The sequence below is a fragment of the Ramularia collo-cygni genome, assembly GCF_900074925.1.
Source record: "Ramularia collo-cygni strain URUG2 genome assembly, contig: RCC_scaffold23, whole genome shotgun sequence".
NCBI classification, from domain to species: Eukaryota; Fungi; Ascomycota; class Dothideomycetes; order Mycosphaerellales; family Mycosphaerellaceae; genus Ramularia; species Ramularia collo-cygni.
The window spans coordinates 239,950-260,558 of record NW_019716277.1 but is presented as its reverse complement, the minus strand read 5'-3'; the positions used below and the strand labels follow the sequence as shown (position 1 = coordinate 260,558).

Sequence of the window (20,609 nt, the reverse complement as noted above, 5' to 3'; positions counted from 1 at the left end):
CCTTGTTCTATAACCACTTGAGCATCGCTTCGGGACGGCATATTCCACGGCGCGAGAATCGATGTAGCCATATCTGTTCCTGCGCCGGCGCTTTGCGCGAATATCATCGAGATCATGAAGAGCTACACGGGAGACATTACGGGTGAATTTGCGGAGAAGATGTATCTAGCTGGAAAGGAGACCACAAGATCGCCCTGCAGTGCATTCGTTTGCTTTTCAGATGGACATCAGGTGACACACTCAAGACTCGAATGGAAGCAACGGCAGAAGACTCATCGCTCCACCAAAGACGCAATACTTGATGGAAGTCCTACTTGTTCTCAGCACCCGGTACGCGCCTCAAGAAAGTGCTACMTGTGACCGCGTCGCTTTTTCCTGATTTATTCCAAGCAATCTGGGATTGACAGTCTTTGGAGGCCAATCCTTCTGCCACAAGCCCACGCTCTCTCCATGCATCTATTGTCGTCATTGTTTCTTGAAGCAGTCGCAAAGGGTAGCAATCCCAATGGCTGAGGCGAAGCGAAATCGCCGTCAGTTGCCGCGAAACAGCCGACATGTTCTTGATACGACCCCTGCGATGATCACCTGGCACTCTTTGCTTCTGGGTGTCTGTGATCCGTCTCTATCGATGCCATTCTCATAGGAAAAGATGTCTCGTGCCATCGCCATCTAGGTGTTGGAAAAGGATGTACCTAGCAGCGACGTCATCGCTGTTCAGTGAATATCGAGCCGCAGTTCGCCAGGACATCAAGGCGCTGCTAGGCCTTCTAGGTCGACCATATCGAACGCTAACAAGCAATGGCCAGATTTTGAAAAGCCGCAAAGCTCTAATGGCCGAAGTTGCAGCATAGAATAAGGTAAGTAGCCGATCTCATGAACGACATCTCATTGCGCCTCTCGTTACTACTTTCTACACTCCACATCATCCTCGACGACAAGATGAAGCCCTCTATGAAGCCCCTCGCACTGGTATTATGCTTCGCTACATCAACCCAAGCGATGCCTGCCAAACCGTCAAACACAACAAGCACTCTTAAGCATTGGCCCGCAGAAGCAGCCTTAGCATTGGACAAGATGATCGCAGCGAATGCCAATCAATCCAACTACGYCGTCTTCGACATGGACAACACCAGCTACCAATTCGACCTCGAAGAATCTCTCCTTCCCTTTCTAGAGAATCGAGGAATACTTACTCGACGCACCATGGATGAATCCCTGAAACTCATCGAATTCAAAGACACGGAAGAATACACCGAGACGCTCTTCAGCTACTACTACCGTCTTTGCGAAATTGACGATCTCATGTGCTATCCCTGGGCAGCTCAGATTTTCGCTGGCTTCACGCTTCGAGAACTAAAAGTCTACGTGGATGAACTCATGGCTTACAATCAAACMATCCCCACGAGATACTGGGATGGCGACGAAGTGGTCGAGGATGAAATCTCGCCGCCTGTGATTTTTCCCGGACAAGTGGAGCTCTATAACGCTTTGATGGATAATGGGATTGAAGTCTATGTTATTTCTGCCGCGCATGAGGAACTTGTTCGTATGGTGGCTGCGGATCCGAAATATGGATATAATGTCAAACCCGAAAATGTCATTGGCGTGACGACTTTTTTGACGAATCGCACGAGTGGGGAACAGACTACCAGTCGGAAACAAATTGAGGCGGGGGAGTATGATGAGGAAGCTAATCTTGATCTTGTTTATGGAACTTATCTTTGGACGTGAGTGGACTGTACTCTCTTCACTAGAATTTGGATTGGATTGGATTGACTGACTGACGTGTTGGATAGTCCGGCGACGTGGTTCAGTGGCAAGTGGGMGGCTATTCTTACTTATATTGATGAGTGGAAGTTGCCGGTTTTGGCTGGTGGTGATACGCCTGGATCGGATACTTATATGATCTTCCACGGAGTCGACGTTGCGAAGGGGGGAATTCATCTATGGTAAGCCCCATCTGGACTTCGGTCATACATCATATCCAGCTGACGTGCTTTGTCGCAGGGTCAACCGCTCGGCCGAGAAATTGGAGGAGCTTAACGAATTGATTGAACAGGGCGCTGCTGGGCAGGCTGCGAACAATCGACCAGTGACTGTGGACAAGAATTGGGTCGTTGTTAAGCCTGTTGAGATAGGTGGGGTGGAGTAGATGTGCTGTGGAGGATAGGGGCCGTAGTCCCCAAGACAGATTCTTTTCTTCGTCCACAGACATAAAACCAACTTGGAAATTCAAGTTACAGGTCCAACACTGCATTTAAATCTCTCTCTCTCTCTCTACATTTCCATGGTATCATACGACAATCCCTACCGCTGGGCTTTCCGTTCAAGCCACCTCGTGGCTCGAACCAACGGCATATCAATCAGCAGCCAAAACATATGCCCTACTGCAATAGATATTGCGAGCATTATCATCCAACCAAGAAAGAGCCCAGCACACCACTGAGTCGATGTACTGATACCAACGATTTCGAAAATCTTCGGCTGCATTGCAAAGCCTGCGGAATGCAACAGAGGCCCGTGGACTAGATAGAATCCATACGAGATTTTGCCCAGGTACTGTGGTACGGCGGAGCTGAGGAATTTGCGAAATGGGGTGATTTGATCAACGGACCAGAGAACGAAGATTGCTGCGAGTGGATGCCAGAACTCGTATGGTTTATGATATGCAGCAGGTGTTATGCGATTGAGTGTTCGAAAACCTGGTGTTTTTCCAGCTTGGTCGTCAGGAAACGAGAGGATGAAAAGACTGAGAGCGAAACCGATGAGTTTCAGTCCGGGTGAGATCCATCTTCGCAACCGGGTAGAAGTCGATGGTGAGTTGTCTTGAGTGGGAAGCAGAGTTTCTCTCTCCCGGCGAGCATTTGCTGCGTGGTGTAGATAAGCAACGAGAGCCCCTCCGGTAAATGTCGAGACTTCCCATCGTGTACGATGGAGACTGTAGACTGCGACCAAGCTGAGCAGTCCAAACGACCATCGCGGTTTTAGACTTGTCGATGCGAGTAGCACGACGAATAGAACGATTGAGCTGCGGAACTCGACTGGTATTGTCCATGTATGAGGGTCGTATTCGGGGTAAAGAAAGTCCCATCGAAAGGGGCTTAACCAGGTCGACCACGCTTTGTAGAAGTCTTTCATCTGAAGTTCGAAATCCTGTTTCCGCGGTGGATGTTGCTCCCACGTCCCAATAAGCGGTGGTCCTTCTTGAAATTTGCGACCTCGATCAAAAGCGCCGTAATATGATGCGAAGCAAACTATCAGCATGCTGATGGAGGCAGGGGCAAAGAGCCGAAGCCATCGTCGTAGTGTTAATGATGCGAGTCGGGGCAGTGCAGTTGTTGTTTGACCTCCTCGCATTGCTGCCATGAAGCCGTAGCTCAGCACGAAACCTGAGATGGCGAAGAAAAGAGTGACCATAGCTCGACCGCGGATCAATAAGCAGAGGAAGGGGAGTTGGTGTGGGAGTCCATGCGGAACTTTTTTATAGGAACCTCCGTATCCATGTGTGATGGTTTTGGTGTATGGATAAAGAAAATGGAAGTTGAACACGATGAGACAGGCGATTCCTCGAAGTCCATCGTACGAGGCTGTCCTAGAGATGGTCGCTGTGGGTTTGATCTGTGGTTTGCGAATCYTGCGCCATCTCATCCGTATATAGATGGATCTCACTGTCTTGGAGATCCTTCTCCAAAGAGTTGGAGCCGAGGACATCTGGCGTTTCTCGTCGAGTCTGTGGCATGATTCAGCAGGAGACTTGGACCTCTGCAGGGATTTACGATATACATAGGGCTAGATGGAGGCGTGTACTCCAGATCGGATGAAGTGCCATGAGGCAAGAGCTTCTCTGTTAGAGAGGTCGACGAACTTGGCACAGAACCGAACATTTCCGGAATGTATGGAACGAATACAAAAGAGTGTATAGCTGAGGGGGAGAAGTACTGCTAACCAGAGCAGTGTTGGGCGGTCTTGAGTGCGATAGAACGATAAAGAGACTGCAACGATATACTTTGAGGAATTGGGGGAAGGGGAGACCGGGCCAAGACAGTCGTCGTAGGACAACCACCCCAGCCTCCATATGTTGACATCGACTTGCACTCGGTCAAGCCATGCCGCTCGGCATTCATCATGGTGCAATAAAAGTTATCAGCTCACCACCCAGTCCCGAAACACCCGTGGTTCGGCCGTTACTTGGCTTGTCTGCGGCTTTGGCAGATCACTTCATCGCATCCCAGGATTCCCAGCGAGTTCCGAGTGTAGACTCAGCACTTTCTTGTGTATGATAGGTTTAAGATTTGTGCTTAGCAGCGGTTGGCAATCGGAGTAATTTGAAGGACCGGATCGAATGGGTAGCGTCGGACTGGTTTGAATCGGTCWCTCCCCTGAAGGCCGGGCAGATTAGTATGGGAGGCATTTGCTGTTTTCATTTTGTATGGCAAGAACTGATGTCATTGGGGTATTGCGAACACTGGGGTGCGGCAAGGTGATCTGCTCCGAGCTTGCGTTGCTGGAGTACTTCCGCGTGCTAGCAGGGGACCCCAGATATGGAATGTTGGCGCCCAGTACTACTCACACTCGCTCAGCTTTACACTCACGATTTACAGCATCTCCACTCACAATAATGGAATGCGTAGCCTCGAGAATTGTAGCTTAGCAAAGTCCTCGACCACTCCGGTCCAAATCAAAATGTRAAGATTGTCCGCCCGCTTCTGGTCCAAATGACTGCGATGCGTGAAGAGGCTGCAGAGAGTGTAGGGAAGCTGGCTCGGGAGAGATGGCGTTCGAGGGGTGTGTTGTTGGCGTTTCATGATGACCAACATCGTGGAGGCATCTTCGACGTTCAATGCGATGCCAAGACAAAAAGGGCAACTTTTCTATCTCAACCATCCATGCGCCAAGGGGGGAAGTCGCGTTGCATTGCCGATGCAACAACAACATATCCTTGTGCTGTAGGGACTCATTCCACGCAGAACTCCTGGGTGCCTCGTGGACTGAAGCCACAACGTTCATTCTGCCCGGGCAGAAGTACGGACTCGTGTCCGGCGCGCAAGCTCAACGGCCTTGGTATTTCTAGGCAGGAAGGACGAAACATACGCTACACAAGTTATCGATTGGTGTGGCCAACTGTTTGCGTAGGTGTAGTCTCGAAATAGACCATCGCTATTCCTGCAAGTGTAATGCTCCCGTATTTCCTAAGGTGCTCGTCGGAAGGGACTCGTAATCTGTATTGCTTTGTTAGCGTGAGGTATTAGTCGGCGAAGCATCAGTCATATATTCGGAAGGGGTCTTCATGTTGTACARGTACCATTCGATTCAAAGTTCGATACCTCCTTTGCTCTAATGTCGCGGTGGATTCGCAGCATCATTATTTGCTTGCCTCTTGTCATCTTCGCACTTATCGCGGTTCACCTGTTCGACGTCTCAACAACCATATCGAAGGCTTCCGTAAAAGCATGGAGATCAGCCCATATCCAGAGCTTGTCGGTAAAAGGCAGCGGTCTGATGCATCTCGGAATAGCAAGACATCCTCAAATTGGGAAGTGCACAGTCATGCACGGGGAACACAACGACGGATACAAGCAAGCGCTCCAGACACACCTCGACCACGCCCAATATCATGGCTATCCCACTTACGTGATTGACCGTACCATTCTCGACGGTCTTTGGACGAAAGAAGCCGCATTGCTGGAGATGATGCTGGAGGCACTCTCCAAACCCAAGAGCGAGCGCTTGAGATGGATCTTCTGGTTCGATGCCGATACAGTCGTAATGAACAAGCTCATGCCTCTCGAAGCCTTTGTGCCACCGGATTCTCGGAACGACGTACATTTGTGTTGTATACCAAAGACTGGAATGGTCTCAACAATGGCGTCTTCATGTTGCGTGTCTCGGAATGGAGCGTGAGTCTGCTATCTTCCATCGTTGCGTATCGCACTTTCAAGCCGGAGGAGGATCTTCCCTTTACAGAACAGTCGGCAATGGAGAAGGTTCTGGAGTTGGATCAGTACAAAGATGGTGCAGTCGAATGTCCTCCGCGGTGGTTCAATTCGTATCCAAACGATGGCGACGAATCCAACATAAACTTTCATCATGCACCGGGCCAACTTCTAGTACATTTCGCGGGCATTGAAGACAAGTCCAAAGCGATAGGCGAATGGGTAAAGAAGCTCGAGACAGATCGTGAGAAGTGGGAGATGCCTCTTTCTCGCACGAATTAYGAGCAGCGGATTGCAGAATTCTGGGATGGGTTCGAATCGGGAAGCGAAATGGGGCAAGATGCTGGAGAACAACCCCAAAGGAGGTCGAGGCGAAAGGCACCTAGGGTATGAGATGTAGAGCTAGCAGGCGATCTAGAGACGACCGGAAGCAAATCGTGATGACCGCATGAGCCTTTCACAGCAAACGTAGCGAGACGGCAATGCTGCCTCATCATTCCTTTTCCTGGCGGTCAGCGTCGACTCATCAGCAGCGACGTCGTCACATCCGCGTTGTGGGCCCAGAGCGAAAGGCCATAACTCCAGTCGTGGCTAGTGACATTGCGCGCCTCCTTCAAAGTGTCGTTCTATGGGGGGACGTCTTGTGTCGTACCCCGGTAAACGTTGCGCCGTGTTGATGGTATAAGGTTGGGAGGATGTGGTGGTTGTGAGTTGATGGAGAGAAGATTGGGGAAGAAAGTAATCCCGTGACCGCCTGTGCCGGGCGCGCTTGCCGCGCGCGGAACGCGTCGAGACGACGGCTCGTCAATCGTTCCCAACTCCACACCTTTTACCTTGAATCAATCGTTTGGAATAAATCCACGCCGGTTCCTTCTTCCATAATTGCCCTCGGAATCTGGCCATGGCACCACCATGACGGCTGCAACATACCGCAGCACGCCGTCGTTGTCGGTTCCTCAGACACAGAACACCGCTCCGGTCCTGGAATTCGCCTGTCTATACACACATGATCTACGCAAGAAGGCCAAGAAGTGGCAGGATGGAGTTCTCCGATACCATACCTTCAACAAGCGGGCGATGGTGTACGACGTGCCGCGCAACTTCATCGGCGATATGCACTGGACGGGAGGGGAGGATCTGCAAGAAGGCGATGAGGTGTTATTGGAAAAGGCCGGCGTGAAAGTTGAGGTGGCCGAGCGGATCGGAGAGACGGAGACCGACTTGTCAGAGTTGAGAGCGAGCAAAGGGCCGGCCGTCAATGGGGAGCCGAGGAGGAGAACTGATATGAGACCCGTGGCAGCGGCAACACCCATTGCGAAAGGATCCAGCGAAGTTATGCCACGAGGTAATACCCACCTCAAGCACAAGAGCTTGAATGCACTCCTTGGTACTCYAAAAGGGACAATGGGCAAGGCAGTGTTGCCGACAAAGTCGCCTTTCGAAGAACGATATGCGAATGTTGAGAATGAGGAGTGGGAAGATGGGCGACCGGCGAAGAAAGCGCGAGTGGCTGAGACAAAGAAGTCCAAAACCGCTTCCAAACAGGCTGAAGTGCCTCTATGGGCCCGCACATCAGATAGCAAGGCGACTCGGCAGATACAACGGCCTGCAGGCAAGGTCTTTATCGACTTATCCGACGATTTGACACCTTCGAATGATTTCCTGCCAGGCTTCTCGAGCGACGCTTTGGCGCCATCTTCCCCGATGAGAGCCGCAGCGCGAGATGTGTCAGGTAGCTCTAGCTCGCCGGCTTTGCGGACGGGACGGCCGCCAGAGATCTTAGCCACTGTCGCTGGGAAGGAGAAAGGTCGCGCTCATCAGATGCGAGTGCTGGATCATGGCCACGAGGAAGATGAGATGAATCATTCTACTCGCCGCCCAAGAAAGCTTCAGAAATCGCCACAGCCAGCAAGACAGCCATCGCTCCAGCCTTCACGGGCGTCTCTTATCAAACCAGGCCAAACTCTACGCTTAGCCGCCAGTGCGCCGAAGAAGAGAACATTACTCTGCCAAGATCAGCTCGCAAAGAAGCCTCAAAGGACGCCTTCCGCGGAGAATGAGGCGCTCATGGAAGTGACGGTTGACGTCTCAGATAAGGATGCCCAGCCGAAGACAGCGAAGGAGAGGGTGCAAGAACGATTGGAACAGATCAGTCGACGAAGAGCACGCACTAGCAATACTGGAGCAACAACCAGCATGACAAACCATGATGTGTCAAAACCATCGAATGGTGATGATGATCTTCGAACAGCCTCCAGCCGCAGTGCGAACGAAGCCACCCACTCTCTTAAGACGTCTATCGACGACAAGGCGAAAAGGCGAGCGCAAGAACGAGTTCTCAGCGAGAAATCCGTGGCGAATGTGGCTGCTCGCCCACGACCCCTTCACCAACCCCTCGACGCGCCATCGGAATCTCATGGAACGCTTGCCTCTGGCGTAGGGCCATCGAGTGAAAATTTTGGGCAGCGATCTTCCCACGAAATATCAGCTATAGAACTTGCGCGTCTCGATCGAATGATGCTTCCGCCCGCAGCACCCCGAAGAGCACCAACACCGCCTGTACCTGTTCCGTCACCACGAGAGATCCGGCCATTGCGACGTGTGATATCGGAGCCTCCTGTACGGCCAAACGCCGGAGATCTGACAGCTCAGGCCAAGCCAGCTTCCAAGCGCGTCCCTGGGGCTCCTGTTCGGTATACACCAACACCCTCTCCTACTAAGAGATCGCGTGAATCGACTCCTGTCCCACCTACCGAGATGGAGTCCAGGATTCCAATCCAGAACAAAGCGAAAAACAAGCTGCAGAAGTCTGTGAGTCTAAACGTGACTGCTGCGGGAACTTCGACCGTCATTCTCGGTCGACCATTTCAAGCACCCGGCAAACCCCGAACGGTGACGGCCAAAAAGCCAGACCCGCCTCCTGATGATGTTGGGCCGTGGAGTCGAGAAGCATTCGATCTTTTCAAGTGGAGGCCTCCGGGCTGGGATGAGGAGAAGTGGTGTGTTGTAGAGGCCGTAGAAGGTGTGGGTGACACCACGACAGCTCCCGCTGGATTGAGTGGCGGAGTGAGTTTGCCTTCTGTTTTGAAGGACTTAAAGAGGGGCCTATGATGTTCATGTTTGACAGATCAATGGAAGAGACTCTCGTTGTGCTAGAGGCTAATGGATATGTATGTATAACGAGTGATGAATTATGAATGCACGCTCCGCAGAAGTCGATTGATCGTTTCACTTCTCGGTAAGATCGCCGTTGCCATATATCTTTATCGAGTACATGAATGTACCCTCCACACTTCCGGTCTTCGTCACCGATAGCGAAAGGCAATAATATAGATGAAGAGCTTGACACTCTTGGAGCAGCAAGCTTCACTCACACATGTACGCGCGGATGCAATCGACAAGTCGAAGATTCACTTGCACGTTTTGACTCTAGAAAAAGTGTCCTCTCACGGCTTGAATGGGCGTTATGATTCCATTCCATATTTCGAAAGATCCGGGGCATTGATTCTTTGTTGTTAAAGTGGGTATACTGGCGAGGCTCGAGGGCACAGTGGAAGGACTCGATAGAAGTAAGTTCACCTCTTATACAGGTCTCAGTCGGAGTGCGAAAGGTTTCTTTGTTGTGGTCCTGTTGTTCCAATGAGTTCAAAAGCGATGCTATAGGGTTCACCGGTCCTCCTGGTTGTGGTATTTGGTCTGCAGGTCAGTTGTTTTCGATTTCTTACCAGGTATTGTCTGTTCGCAAGCATTGAAGTTTGAGTGACCGGGCGTTCGACCCTACTATCTTCCCTGCAACGTCAAGATCTCCTCCGCAATGTTTCACTCACTGAGATGGAAGATGGTACTTTGCGCGTGTCGGCTTGCCTGTTTTTGCGGTGTTGTTGATGTTCGGTCGGTTGTCCAACGACGCAGCGCCGCGTCTGTCTGGTTGGTTGGATATTCCGGCTCGAGAGGTTGAGCGTTGCTACTATATTGCTGCAAGGTGCTGATTCTGGAGATGTTGTTCGCGGTTTCGTTGCTCTGTGCCGGTGGTTGATTTGATCATTGATATGAGCGGAAGGCGATAATAMCGATTCAAGCCTTTCAACAACGTCAGCTCTATTCTCATCGGGAATGTGACAAGCATAGATGCCACAGGGAGATGGACCTGTCGGATCTCGCTGTTGGATACACGTTACCTCTGGTGGCTTAAGAGATGGAGTTGCTGTCGGTGTCGCTGCACATATGGCCACGAGTCCTCCCCAAGGCTGGACTAGATCATAAATGCACGGGCTTGCTGGAGCGCCGCTGATGGAGCGGTCGACGCAGATCGTCCTGGCAATACGGATGCCTGGGTAGGAGGTCTTTGCGGGTTGAGATCGATCCTTGCTCGCAGATTTTCCGCTCGATTCCATGGTTTGAGGATAAACAAGTCTATCTGCTCGATCACGCAGGATTCCACCAATTAGGGGAAATCCAGCGGGTTCAAAAGCAACGACAGTGTCGAGAGAGAGAGTTTGATAGAATGTCGTAGTATTCTGGCCGATTCGAGGATTCTGCCGCCCCGTGATTTTTTGCATTGAGTTTGGGCGACGGTCCAACGACTTCACTTCGCCCTTTGATCCGCGCGAAGTTTCAATCAACACATCATCAGCCATGGATGAAGAGCGCTCAGAAGGAGTGGCGCTTTTGACAACGTGCCCAAGAGATGTCGCAGCTTCTATCTTCGCCGAGTGAGTCGCGCTCGTTCACGTTCACCGTGCAGTCGGCCACGGTCTAACCCAGCCACAGTTTTTACAACAGCGACCTGTACACCGATCTCACCATCAAGCTTGGAGATCGCACCTGGAGAGTCCACAAGCTGGTGGTCTGCTCTCAGTCGCAGGTCCTCGCTAGTGCTTGCAACGGAAAATGGAAGGTTCGTTGAGAACTCGCTGCACAAGCCTATGGAGATGCGGGTACGGAGAAACTGACATGATGCGTAGGAGGCAGAAGAAGGCACCATTACGCTCCACGAAGATGCTCCCGCAGCAGTCGATGCCATGCTAGAGTTCATGTACACTGGAAAATACACTCAGCGCCACGCGAGCGCCGATGCTGACTTTGATCGGGACATGCACACATTGCAAATCTTCAAGGTTGCGGACAAGTATGATCTGGATGACCTTGGTCAACTCGTCAGCGAGGACTTYGTTGCGTCCATTTGCAACGGTGGGTGGGAAGCCCCAGACTTCGGCAGCGTCATCAGTGAGCTCTACGAAGAGTGTCCCGACAATGAGCACGGTATGCGAATGCGTTCCGCTATCCTGGAGATGTCTGTGAAGCACGAGGAGGAGCTCACGACTTGGAAGAAGCACCGTTCCTTCCGCGATGCCGTTCGGGACGTCACTCTCTTTGGAGCATCGTTCTCAAAGGCTTCGCTTGAGGACGCCACGAAGATCCATTCGCAGAAGATGAAGGATGCGACTAGAGATTGCGAAGATCTTACCGAGACACTGCTTAAGTCCCGAACCAAGCGACTGGAAGCAGGCAGGGTTGAACATCTGGCGGATTTGAAGAAGACTGCAGAGGAGCACCGGATCGAGCTCCAGGAGAGGACGTTGGGATTCGGGGAAAAGCGCTTTCGGTGCCCAGCAAAGACTTGCAGCCTCGACTTTGTGGCGTTCATGGGAGTCAGACAGTGGTTGAGGTGTCCTTACTGTGATACCTTGGTTCCTGAATGAGATGACATTGCTGTTGGACGGCATTGTGTCCTACGCCCACGAGCGAGGGTCGAGATGCAAAGATGAATGGATGGGTTCCGAGGAGCAGAGTGTCTTAAGGTAATACGGTAGAAGCACCCGAAGTTCCATAGCCATGCAACCAAAGTCAGAACGTGTTTCGATCCGCTCTCCCTCCTCAGAACTGTCGATATGAAGACTGTGAATCGAGACAGGATACTCAGCAATCTTCACAACATGCTAAGACCTCGCTATCGGCAGAGTGAACAATGCTGAGACTGCTAGAACGCTTGTAGCAATGGTGTCGCCCGCCGAGTAACCGAGAGAGTAGTTGGGGACGCTGATATCGCTGATGACATCTCGTATCGACGGCTCTGCCCCATCCTGCTCTCTTGCTCGGATTGTCCCCAGCTTCTGAGACCCATCATGCTCCCCTAATATCAAAAGCTCCAGACATTGAACAGCGCTGGCATCAAACCGGCTTCGATTCACCTCGCCTGGCTTTGAGCGCGTTGCTTCGTGCGGGTGCGGCCGCCGTTGCCGCGTCCTGCTAGAATAAGCTCGCGGACTTCTTTTCATCGCTGAAGTCAAGCTTTCATCATCCAAGCTTCAAACAGCAGCAATGTCACTGGGGTTTCACACAGAGATGGTGAGCGAAGGCYACAGCGCGGTGTTGCGCGCCATTAAAGAGTTCGTCCACTTCCCTCCAACACGCATGATGACTGCCTGGTGATCAAGCTAATCCTGCCATAGTCTGCACAAGTCGGACCGCTATGCCGACCTCACCCTGACACTGGAAGATCGTGTCTGGAAAGTCCACAAGGTAGTCGTCTGCCCGCAGTCGAGCTTCTTCCGCGAAGCCTGTGATGGCCCGTGGATCGTAGGTGCTTCGTCGCGATCCTTTGACCACCAGAGCTGACAGATGTTGTAGGAGTCCCAGGCCAGCAAGATTGAGCTCCACGATGACGAACCCATGGCTATCGATGCTCTGGTGGAGTACTTCTACACATCCGACTACACCATGAAGAAATTCAGTCCAACCACAACGGATGGACTCAATGGCGAACCAATCTTGAGCACCCTCAACGCAGTCGTTTTCAAAATCGCGGACAAGTACGATGTGCCGACACTAGCTCTATTGGCGCAACTCAGATTTCGTATGACTTCCAACGGCGACCAGTCTACTGCTGGGTTTGCCGCTCTGATCCGCGAGATATATGAGAACGGCCCGGATAGTGCTTTGGGAAGAGATATGCGCGTCGCGCTCATCGATCTTCTCGTTACGCACGAAGCGCGGTACATGACCGAGCCCAAATTCACGGAATTCCGTACCGTTCTCAGGGACGTCGTTACTTTTGGCATAGATTTTGGCAAAGCCTCGATTGATGAAAGGCTTCGGAGGCACGCGGCCCAATTGGCGCAGATGAATGAGAACGATGCTATCGTCACCCAGAAGGCGAGGCAGATGGAGGACCTTGCGAGAGGCAAGGAATGCATGGAGCACCGTGCAAACTTGACCAGATTGAACAGAACCTTCGAGGAACACAGAAATAACGAAGTGAAGCAACACGGCGCCAGATTGGCAGAGATGACCCGGCACCAACTCGAAGGTCTCGATTTGCAGAGAGCAGTTGTGCATCACAAGGCCAGACTGACAGAGATGACCACGAACCAGCGCAAGGAGATGAAGCTTGCGCAGTCCCAGCTCGGTCGGGACATGTTGGGAGAAGGCGAGCAGCGTTTCCGTTGTCGCGCTGAGGATTGCAGCAACAGCTTTGTGGCGCTGGGTGGTACGGACGGGTTGAAGTGCCCGTACTGCAGCACCCCGGTTTGAAGTTGCTCTGACGAGCATACCGTTGTTATGCACGAGCTGCGTCGTTGGTCAGGCCACGCCGAAGGACTCAGTGGTACTCAATGGTTCAAGATTATGAGGAGGAGCTTCACAGACTCTTTCCTCGCGAAGGATTGAAAATGCCCGGTATGGTATGAGCACTGGATCCACAACTTCCGGGTTTCATAGCAATGCAAAATGTCTCTTTCAATGTCCTCCGTCTCCTTGCTCTCTTGATTTGAGTGTTCGTACTCCAACCCAACCACTCAATGTCCGAAACTAGTCCAGTCCAATATGGACCCATTCCAAGCTCACTGAAGGGCATTTGAGGCCAGAGATGTAGAACCGTTCCAACTAAGACGTCGCTACACGTCTGCAACCAGAAAAGGATTGCAGAGCGTTGAGCCAAAGCTTATCCCATGTCCGAGATATTGCTCGCCCTTCTGCGCGTCAATCTTGGCCATGCYTCTCTAGTCTCAGCAGCTATTTCTATGACTTGAGACGCGACTCTACTCGTAGATGTAACTTCTCGCAGCTCCAGAGCAGACGACTCTGCCGAGACCGAGACTTCAAGATACGAAGATGGCTAGGACATTATCGTCCCGGCGAGTAACGAGTAATCCCCGTATCGACCGCTTTAAAAACAGTGCGAGGGATGGGAGGGAATCCAAAGCTTGCCGCCTCTCTCCTGGCGGTTCATCGACAACGCGTCACGTCTCTCAGCTTCCTCTCGAGTCGTAACCTCGCGCGCCTGATCGTTCCATAATATGACGTCCAGGGGCCGGAGTAAATCTCCCTGTATTGATAGATAGCCCCGACTCTTGGAAACGTGTAGGCGTGTATGTGCATGGATTGCCGTCCCCCAGTCTTCACCTCTCCTAGCTTGGGGCGCGCTAGCGTTTCTGAGGGGCCAACTTCTCTTGCCGAAAAGCGGATTTCATGATTCTGTTTCTTCCATCTTCCGCACCCTTGCAAGTTTTGTCTCCATCAACGCTGCCACCCAACATGGCGGCCACAGAAGGCGAAGCGCCAACGGCGCACCGGGATCTCGTCCTCGGCATCATCTCGAGGTTTGTCTACTCATCAGGCCCACCATGCCGCGCCGACGCGACGACGGTTGAGCTGACCCGATTTTCCAGCCTCTACAAGAGTGAGAATTTCAGCGACCTGACCATCAAGCTCGACAATCGCACCTGGAAGGTTCACAAGCTTGTTGTCTGCTCCCAGTCAACCTTCTTTGCGCACGCTTGTGCTGGCGATTGGAAGGTTCGTTAGACATGCTATCGCATTTGGGATCTCGGGTCTGATACTGATGTACCCTCTATAGGAAGCGCGCGAGGGTGTCGTGACTCTTCATGAGCAGGATGTCCCCTCTGTCGAGGCAATGATCGAGTACCTGTACACTGGCACCTATTCGATGCCGGAAAAGCCCTACACCACCACCACTTTCGACAGGAACATCTTCCAACTCGCCGACCAGTACGACATGCCAGTGCTAGCCAAGCTAGCCGCGGATCGGATCATGCTGATCGTATCGCAAGAGTGGGCCTCGTTTCCGGTCCTTGCAGAGATGGTCGAGTATCTCTGCGAAGATGGCCCCGTCAACGCCCTTACTCAAGGAATGCGCAGAGAGCTGGTCAAGATCTGCGTCGACAACGAAGTGAATCTCCTCCACGATCCCAACAACGACGCATTCAGAGAGGCCATCAGAACCGCCCCTCTCTTCGCCATCGAGTTCTCCAAAGCGGTCGTGGCAAAGACCGAGAAAGAACACGAGGTAAGCGCGGCAAGGTCGGAGAGACTTCTCACGGCGAAACTGAGGGCCATGCAAGCTACCTTCGAAGCAAGCTGTGAGTCAGCGATCGTGCCTGAAGGCCAAGCACGCATGAGATGCACAGCTGCGAGCTGCAGGAAGCACTTCGTGGCGGAACAGCCACCCGAGCGGAAGTTTTGCCCCGAGTGCGGCAAGGCCACTGTTGTCTTGGCTGAGCGCACCCTCAAGGCAGACGTCGTGTTGGAAGTAGCTCGATTTCGCGCATCGAAACTCAAAGGTATGTGGTCTAGGCCTAAGCGTCCTAGGAGCTCATCAGAGAGTTCGACGTGATGCTACCACCGGGATTCAGATTACGAAGGCGGAGTGCTACCGTTCGAGGAAATCGCAGACTTTGATGTTCGGGTTGGGATTGCAGGACGGCATTGATTGGCATTGTCCCAGACAATCCTTAGAAGCGTCCAGACATCGCATCTCAGCTTTCAAGCCAGCTGCTCAGTGGCAGACATAACAAAAGACCCAGACCGCATATTCTCTTTCCATCCCCTTCTTCGCGGCCTTGTTGCCTCGTAAAAGCATCATCCAGCAACAAACTCCAATCACCCAAGAGAAACGAAACGTACACTGCGTACCCAGCAAGATCCCGCTCCAATTCCACAGAACTTTTCCCGCTCTGGCTGATAGCTCTCTCTCGTCGCCTCACAAAATCAACATGCGGTATGCTCTCTCTCTCTCTCTCTCTCTCTCTCTCTCTCTCTCTCTCTCTCTCTCTCTCTCTCTCGCGATGGTAGAAAGAGCAATCGATTAAAGGGACAGAAATGCCACAGAAGATCCTCAGCAAGGTATCTTTGTAGTCAATTTCCTCAGGAATAGATGGATCGAGCTCGTCAATAATCATTGCCTCCAGAGATATCCCATCCGTCAGAAAAGAAGCCCAAAATCCAGTCTCCAGCACCCAATATCCAGTCTCCAACATCCAGTCTCCAACATCCGGTTTCCAGCTCCAGCACCCTGTTGACACCCAGTCTTTAACATCCAGTCCCTCTCATCACATCAAACGGAGCAGATTCTTAAAAGAAAAGGAGGGAAAGGTTCCCCAGAGGGATCAACACAGAATAGATAAACAGGTATTAAACAGCTGGAAGTGTTCCGTCTACCATGCCTCGCCAGCCAACAACCAATCGTAAGCGGGTATACGAAAAACAAAATACACCACGCCAGTGTATACCAGACCATTCAATCTCCTCATCACATTCCGTCACTCACAGTCAATTCGCCTCCCAATCTCTGGTTTAGGCCGTCATCAATCCTCTCATCACTCTCAAGCTGAAACACAGCACACGCACCCAACGAAGATCTCCAAAAACGCCTCGCTTCCCAAAATGAGCACCAAGAATCGTCTCGCCAAACAACATGAGCATCACCCAGCAGCAGCACTCTCAACAGCAATCTCCGCTGAACTCTCCAAACCCTCCCTCTCCGCCCTCAACGCCTCTTCACGTGCCTTCTGCTTGACCTGCAACCTCTCCATCTTCTCGCCCCTGATTCTGTTCTTTTCCTCCTTCAACCTCTCCTTCTCCCGCTCCTCGACACTCATGCCCTTTTCCTTTTCATCCGCATAGTCCTTCCACTTCCTCCACCCATCGAAGTCAATCAATGCCTGCATACATCCCCACTCCTTGACTTTCCGTTCCAGCCACACGAAATTCACGGGCTTGGTGAGAAAGTCATTGCAGCCGGCTGCCAGTGCTTCATGTCTGTCAGATTGGAGGGAGGAAGCTGTGAGGGCGACGATGATGACGGGAGACTTGAAGCCTCCTCCTTTGACATCGAGGCGGTCGTTGCAAGGTTCCTTCTTCTTTCCCGAAGCGATTTCGCCCGAGTTTTCCGCAGGACTTCCGGGAGTGGAGCTGGAAAAGACACCAATCCCATTGACGCGCTCTAGTCGGCGGATCTCTTTGGTGGCTTGCAGTCCGTTCATGACGGGCATTTGAATGTCCATGAGTACAAGATGGTAGCCTCCCGATCTCCATTTATCGACGGCAATCTGTCCATTCAGAGCTGTCTGCCATCTTACCTTCAACCGCTTCATCAAACCTTCGAGAACTCGCAAGTTGATCATATTGTCTTCTACGATGAGGACACTGATGGGTGGGACTGATGCATCCAGCATGCTGGAGATGTTGGGGAGCTGATAGGTTTCGGTGACGCGGGAGAGAGATGTGGGCTTATCGGGAGTGGGACTTCGACGAGTCTTCTTCGCTCGACTGGAGCGTGGTGCTGTGGAGTTTGCTACACTGACGGCAGAGGGTGTTGATGGGGTTGAGACGGGYTTTGTTTGAGCTTCTAAACCTTCGAGAACTCGCAAGTTGATCATATTGTCTTCTACGATGAGGACACTGATGGGTGGGACTGATGCATCCAGCATGCTGGAGATGTTGGGGAGCTGATAGGTTTCGGTGACGCGGGAGAGAGATGTGGGCTTATCGGGAGTGGGACTTCGACGAGTCTTCTTCGCTCGACTGGAGCGTGGTGCTGTGGAGTTTGCTACACTGACGGCAGAGGGTGTTGATGGGGTTGAGACGGGCTTTGTTTGAGCTTCTATGGGTAGAGGAGAGGGTAGAGGGGGTGGGATGGGAGCGGAGTTGTTATGTACCGTTTCCGAGGCCGAAGAGTCCACTCGTGGTCTGCCTGCTGGTCGATGGTTGGTAGCGGCATTGCTGTGGCCAATGATGGTGGGCGAGGAAGTGTGTTGTCGGCCGAGGCGAGGTCGGTGTTCCCTCTCACTGCGATGTCTTCGAGAAGCGGCGCCAGGTGAGGGGATGAGTGGGTGGAGGGAGATCGGAAGAGCACACGTCTGAACTCCAGTCACGTTGTTATGTACCGTTTCCGAGGCCGAAGAGTCCACTCGTGGTCTGCCTGCTGGTCGATGGTTGGTAGCGGCATTGCTGTGGCCAATGATGGTGGGCGAGGAAGTGTGTTGTCGGCCGAGGCGAGGTCGGTGTTCCCTCTCACTGCGATGTCTTCGAGAAGCGGCGCCAGGTGAGGGGATGAGTGGGAGCTGACCGGTGTTCAAGACGGCAATAGAGCGTGGATGATCCGATGCAGCGAGGTTGTGATGTGCTTCTCGCCCGACATTGGGGAGGGATGTCTGCGGGAGGGTGGGCTGAATGACGGGAAAGTAATCATTTCCATTCTCCGGCGGACGAAAATCATCCAAGGCGTGATAGTTTGCGTATTGGAGTTGTTGCGGACGAGGCGAAACGCGGGGAGTCTTCTTTTGCGGCACGTCAATCAACAGCGCTTCCTCGACCGTCTGACCTCCCGGGTAATAGGCATCAATGGTGCGGCACATTTCCTCTTCGGGGCCCAATAACCTTTCATTCCGCGGTGTTCCGTGTTCCACTCGCGTTGCTATCCTCAAGGTCATGTCGGGGGCATCAAAGGTCTTGCCGAGGGAGTTTGCATATTTCCTCAATATCATATCCCGCACATCATCCACGAGATCGTCCTCTTTGATTTGTACCAGGGTAGCCGAGGCACCGGGCCGCTTGACCCATACCTTGCGTCGGAGCACGGCCGCCATGTTAGAAAAGGTGTCGAGATCCAAGCCGGGAGTGTGGGCACTGGCGCCGACAGGAAGGGAATCAATGGTGTGGGGAGATATGGAAGGAGCGATGAGGGTAGAGACTAATGCTGCATTGGCACCGCCGACGATGCTTTGACGGCGAGGGCGTCGGTGTGCTTCGGCGGGCGGAGGAGAGGCTTCCTCAAGCGTGAGCAGTGGGTTGGAGGTGGTGTTGTGATTTGAGGCAGGCGTTTCCGGAGGTGAGGCGGCAGGAGAGGGAAGCGGGTGGATTTTCTGCTCCTTCACTCCATCACCATTGGCATTGTGGAGACCGGGCACTTGAAGGGAGTGTGATGGTGGTGATGGAGAGGAGTGTGATGGGTCGTGCGACAGTGGAAGTGGCAGAAATGGAGCTTCGTGAGGCTCCACCTCCGCAATGATCGACGATGCCTTTCTCTCGCCGCTCGTGGCCGACGTGCACGACGAGGCCAGGGGAGAAGCGGTTCCTCCGCGCTCGCTGTCCGATGTGGCGCGTGTGGACGAGGAATACTTGGACGAAATGCGGCGGAGAAGAGTGCCGGGGCGGAGACGAAAGTGCATCTTAGGAAGGGCAAGATTCTGGCCGCATGGTGGACCTGACCAGACCTGCTGATGGATGGCGATGGATGGCTGCTGCTTCGTAGAGACTGGGAGGGTGTGTAATGAAAGAGAGAGGATCGAACGAAGGTCTCATGTGGCAACAACAATCGTGTCCCAACAACATGCACGCAAGTCGTCGTGCATCTGAATAACTTGGGATATCCTGTTGCTGGCTGRCTGGCTGGCTGGTTGGTTTGTTCCCACTCCACTCCAGACGACTCCACTCCCAGGCGCATCCGCTTCCGCGTCCTGATGTCTCAAGTTAGCCTCGCGTCAGCCACCGCGATCGCGACCGCACCTGCCCATCGAATTCCAGTGAGCCGTGGGCCCGAGCGCATGGATCAAAAGTCAATTTCTCTCAATTCAAATCAATCAAATTAATCAATCAAATCTCTCGACCTTGCAATCCGCAAAATATCATCCTCCCAGTTCCATTCATCATGTCCACCATTACAACTCTCTTCCCCGCTCAGTATGACATCCAGCACTTTTAAAAGATAGCAACAACGCTACAGTGAAGAAGCCTCATCCGATCTCGATGAACACTGTACCGAAGACATGACTGTGATGAAATGTTGGGCACAAGTGAACCATGCAAATGCAAAAGCCTGAATCACGCCGGACCCCATCTCATCTCGCTGGCGCCCCAGAAATCCGGTTCCATCACAAATCGTGGAAAAGGCAATCGGCGGCATGCCCGGCACTTTCATCCATCCATCTCACGTGGCATCCACCTCACTCATCGAAGAAGACGCGACATCATCACAACAATCAAAATCATGGGAAACACAAGAAGACGATAGATGTTGGCAGTAGCATTGGACTTAGGTATCTTGCTGAGCGTCCATTTCATCCTGTTTCTGTTTCCCTTCTCAACCCTCAAGAACCGTGCATGTGCCTCTCATTKGATTTAACAAGATGCTACAGCGTCACCAGCCAGCCAGGATCATGGAACTTATCGTTACACTCCTGAATCGACCTTCCTCGTTCTTGAAGAGGCCTGTCTTCCTATCGATGTAGTATCAATAAGTCGGGAATGGTAGGTTTCATTCCTTCATCATAGACAAGCTTGATCGTGGACAGGTCTAAACGAACTGCAAACGAAGACTACTGTATTGAACGGCCAGAACAACATCTCACAGCATCTCAAAGCAAAAAGACGTCCACA

General features: G+C 52.4%; 7 protein-coding genes; 6 read left to right on the top strand and 1 right to left on the bottom strand.

Annotated features, from left to right (window-relative positions):
* Positions 1-1,074: 1,074 nt before the first annotated feature.
* Positions 1,075-2,152, top strand: RCC_10625 (uncharacterized protein; the record flags this gene model as incomplete). XM_023775852.1 has 3 exons in its annotated part: positions 1,075-1,727; positions 1,797-1,949; positions 2,008-2,152. 3 exons carry the CDS (start codon positions 1,075-1,077, stop codon positions 2,150-2,152), a joined length of 951 nt encoding a protein of 316 aa, XP_023631620.1.
* A 155-nt stretch (positions 2,153-2,307) lies between these two features.
* On the bottom strand, positions 2,308-3,884 carry RCC_10624 (uncharacterized protein; the record flags this gene model as incomplete). XM_023775851.1 has 2 exons in its annotated part: positions 2,308-3,730; positions 3,784-3,884. 2 exons carry the CDS (start codon positions 3,882-3,884, stop codon positions 2,308-2,310), a joined length of 1,524 nt encoding a protein of 507 aa, XP_023631619.1.
* A 1,663-nt stretch (positions 3,885-5,547) lies between these two features.
* Positions 5,548-6,326, top strand: RCC_10623 (uncharacterized protein; the record flags this gene model as incomplete). XM_023775850.1 has 2 exons in its annotated part: positions 5,548-5,744; positions 5,792-6,326. The coding sequence occupies 2 exons, from the start codon at positions 5,548-5,550 to the stop codon at positions 6,324-6,326; spliced, it is 732 nt and encodes a 243-aa protein (XP_023631618.1).
* A 519-nt stretch (positions 6,327-6,845) lies between these two features.
* On the top strand, positions 6,846-9,044 carry RCC_10622 (uncharacterized protein; the record flags this gene model as incomplete). The annotated part of the gene is made up of 1 exon (XM_023775849.1): positions 6,846-9,044. One exon carries the CDS (start codon positions 6,846-6,848, stop codon positions 9,042-9,044), a length of 2,199 nt encoding a protein of 732 aa, XP_023631617.1.
* A 1,524-nt stretch (positions 9,045-10,568) lies between these two features.
* Positions 10,569-11,635, top strand: RCC_10621 (uncharacterized protein; the record flags this gene model as incomplete). XM_023775848.1 has 3 exons in its annotated part: positions 10,569-10,645; positions 10,704-10,830; positions 10,898-11,635. The coding sequence occupies 3 exons, from the start codon at positions 10,569-10,571 to the stop codon at positions 11,633-11,635; spliced, it is 942 nt and encodes a 313-aa protein (XP_023631616.1).
* A 619-nt stretch (positions 11,636-12,254) lies between these two features.
* RCC_10620 (uncharacterized protein) lies at positions 12,255-13,466 on the top strand (the record flags this gene model as incomplete). XM_023775847.1 has 3 exons in its annotated part: positions 12,255-12,322; positions 12,386-12,512; positions 12,564-13,466. The coding sequence occupies 3 exons, from the start codon at positions 12,255-12,257 to the stop codon at positions 13,464-13,466; spliced, it is 1,098 nt and encodes a 365-aa protein (XP_023631615.1).
* A 1,002-nt stretch (positions 13,467-14,468) lies between these two features.
* RCC_10619 (uncharacterized protein) lies at positions 14,469-15,663 on the top strand (the record flags this gene model as incomplete). XM_023775846.1 has 3 exons in its annotated part: positions 14,469-14,729; positions 14,791-15,514; positions 15,587-15,663. 3 exons carry the CDS (start codon positions 14,469-14,471, stop codon positions 15,661-15,663), a joined length of 1,062 nt encoding a protein of 353 aa, XP_023631614.1.
* Positions 15,664-20,609: the final 4,946 nt, after the last annotated feature.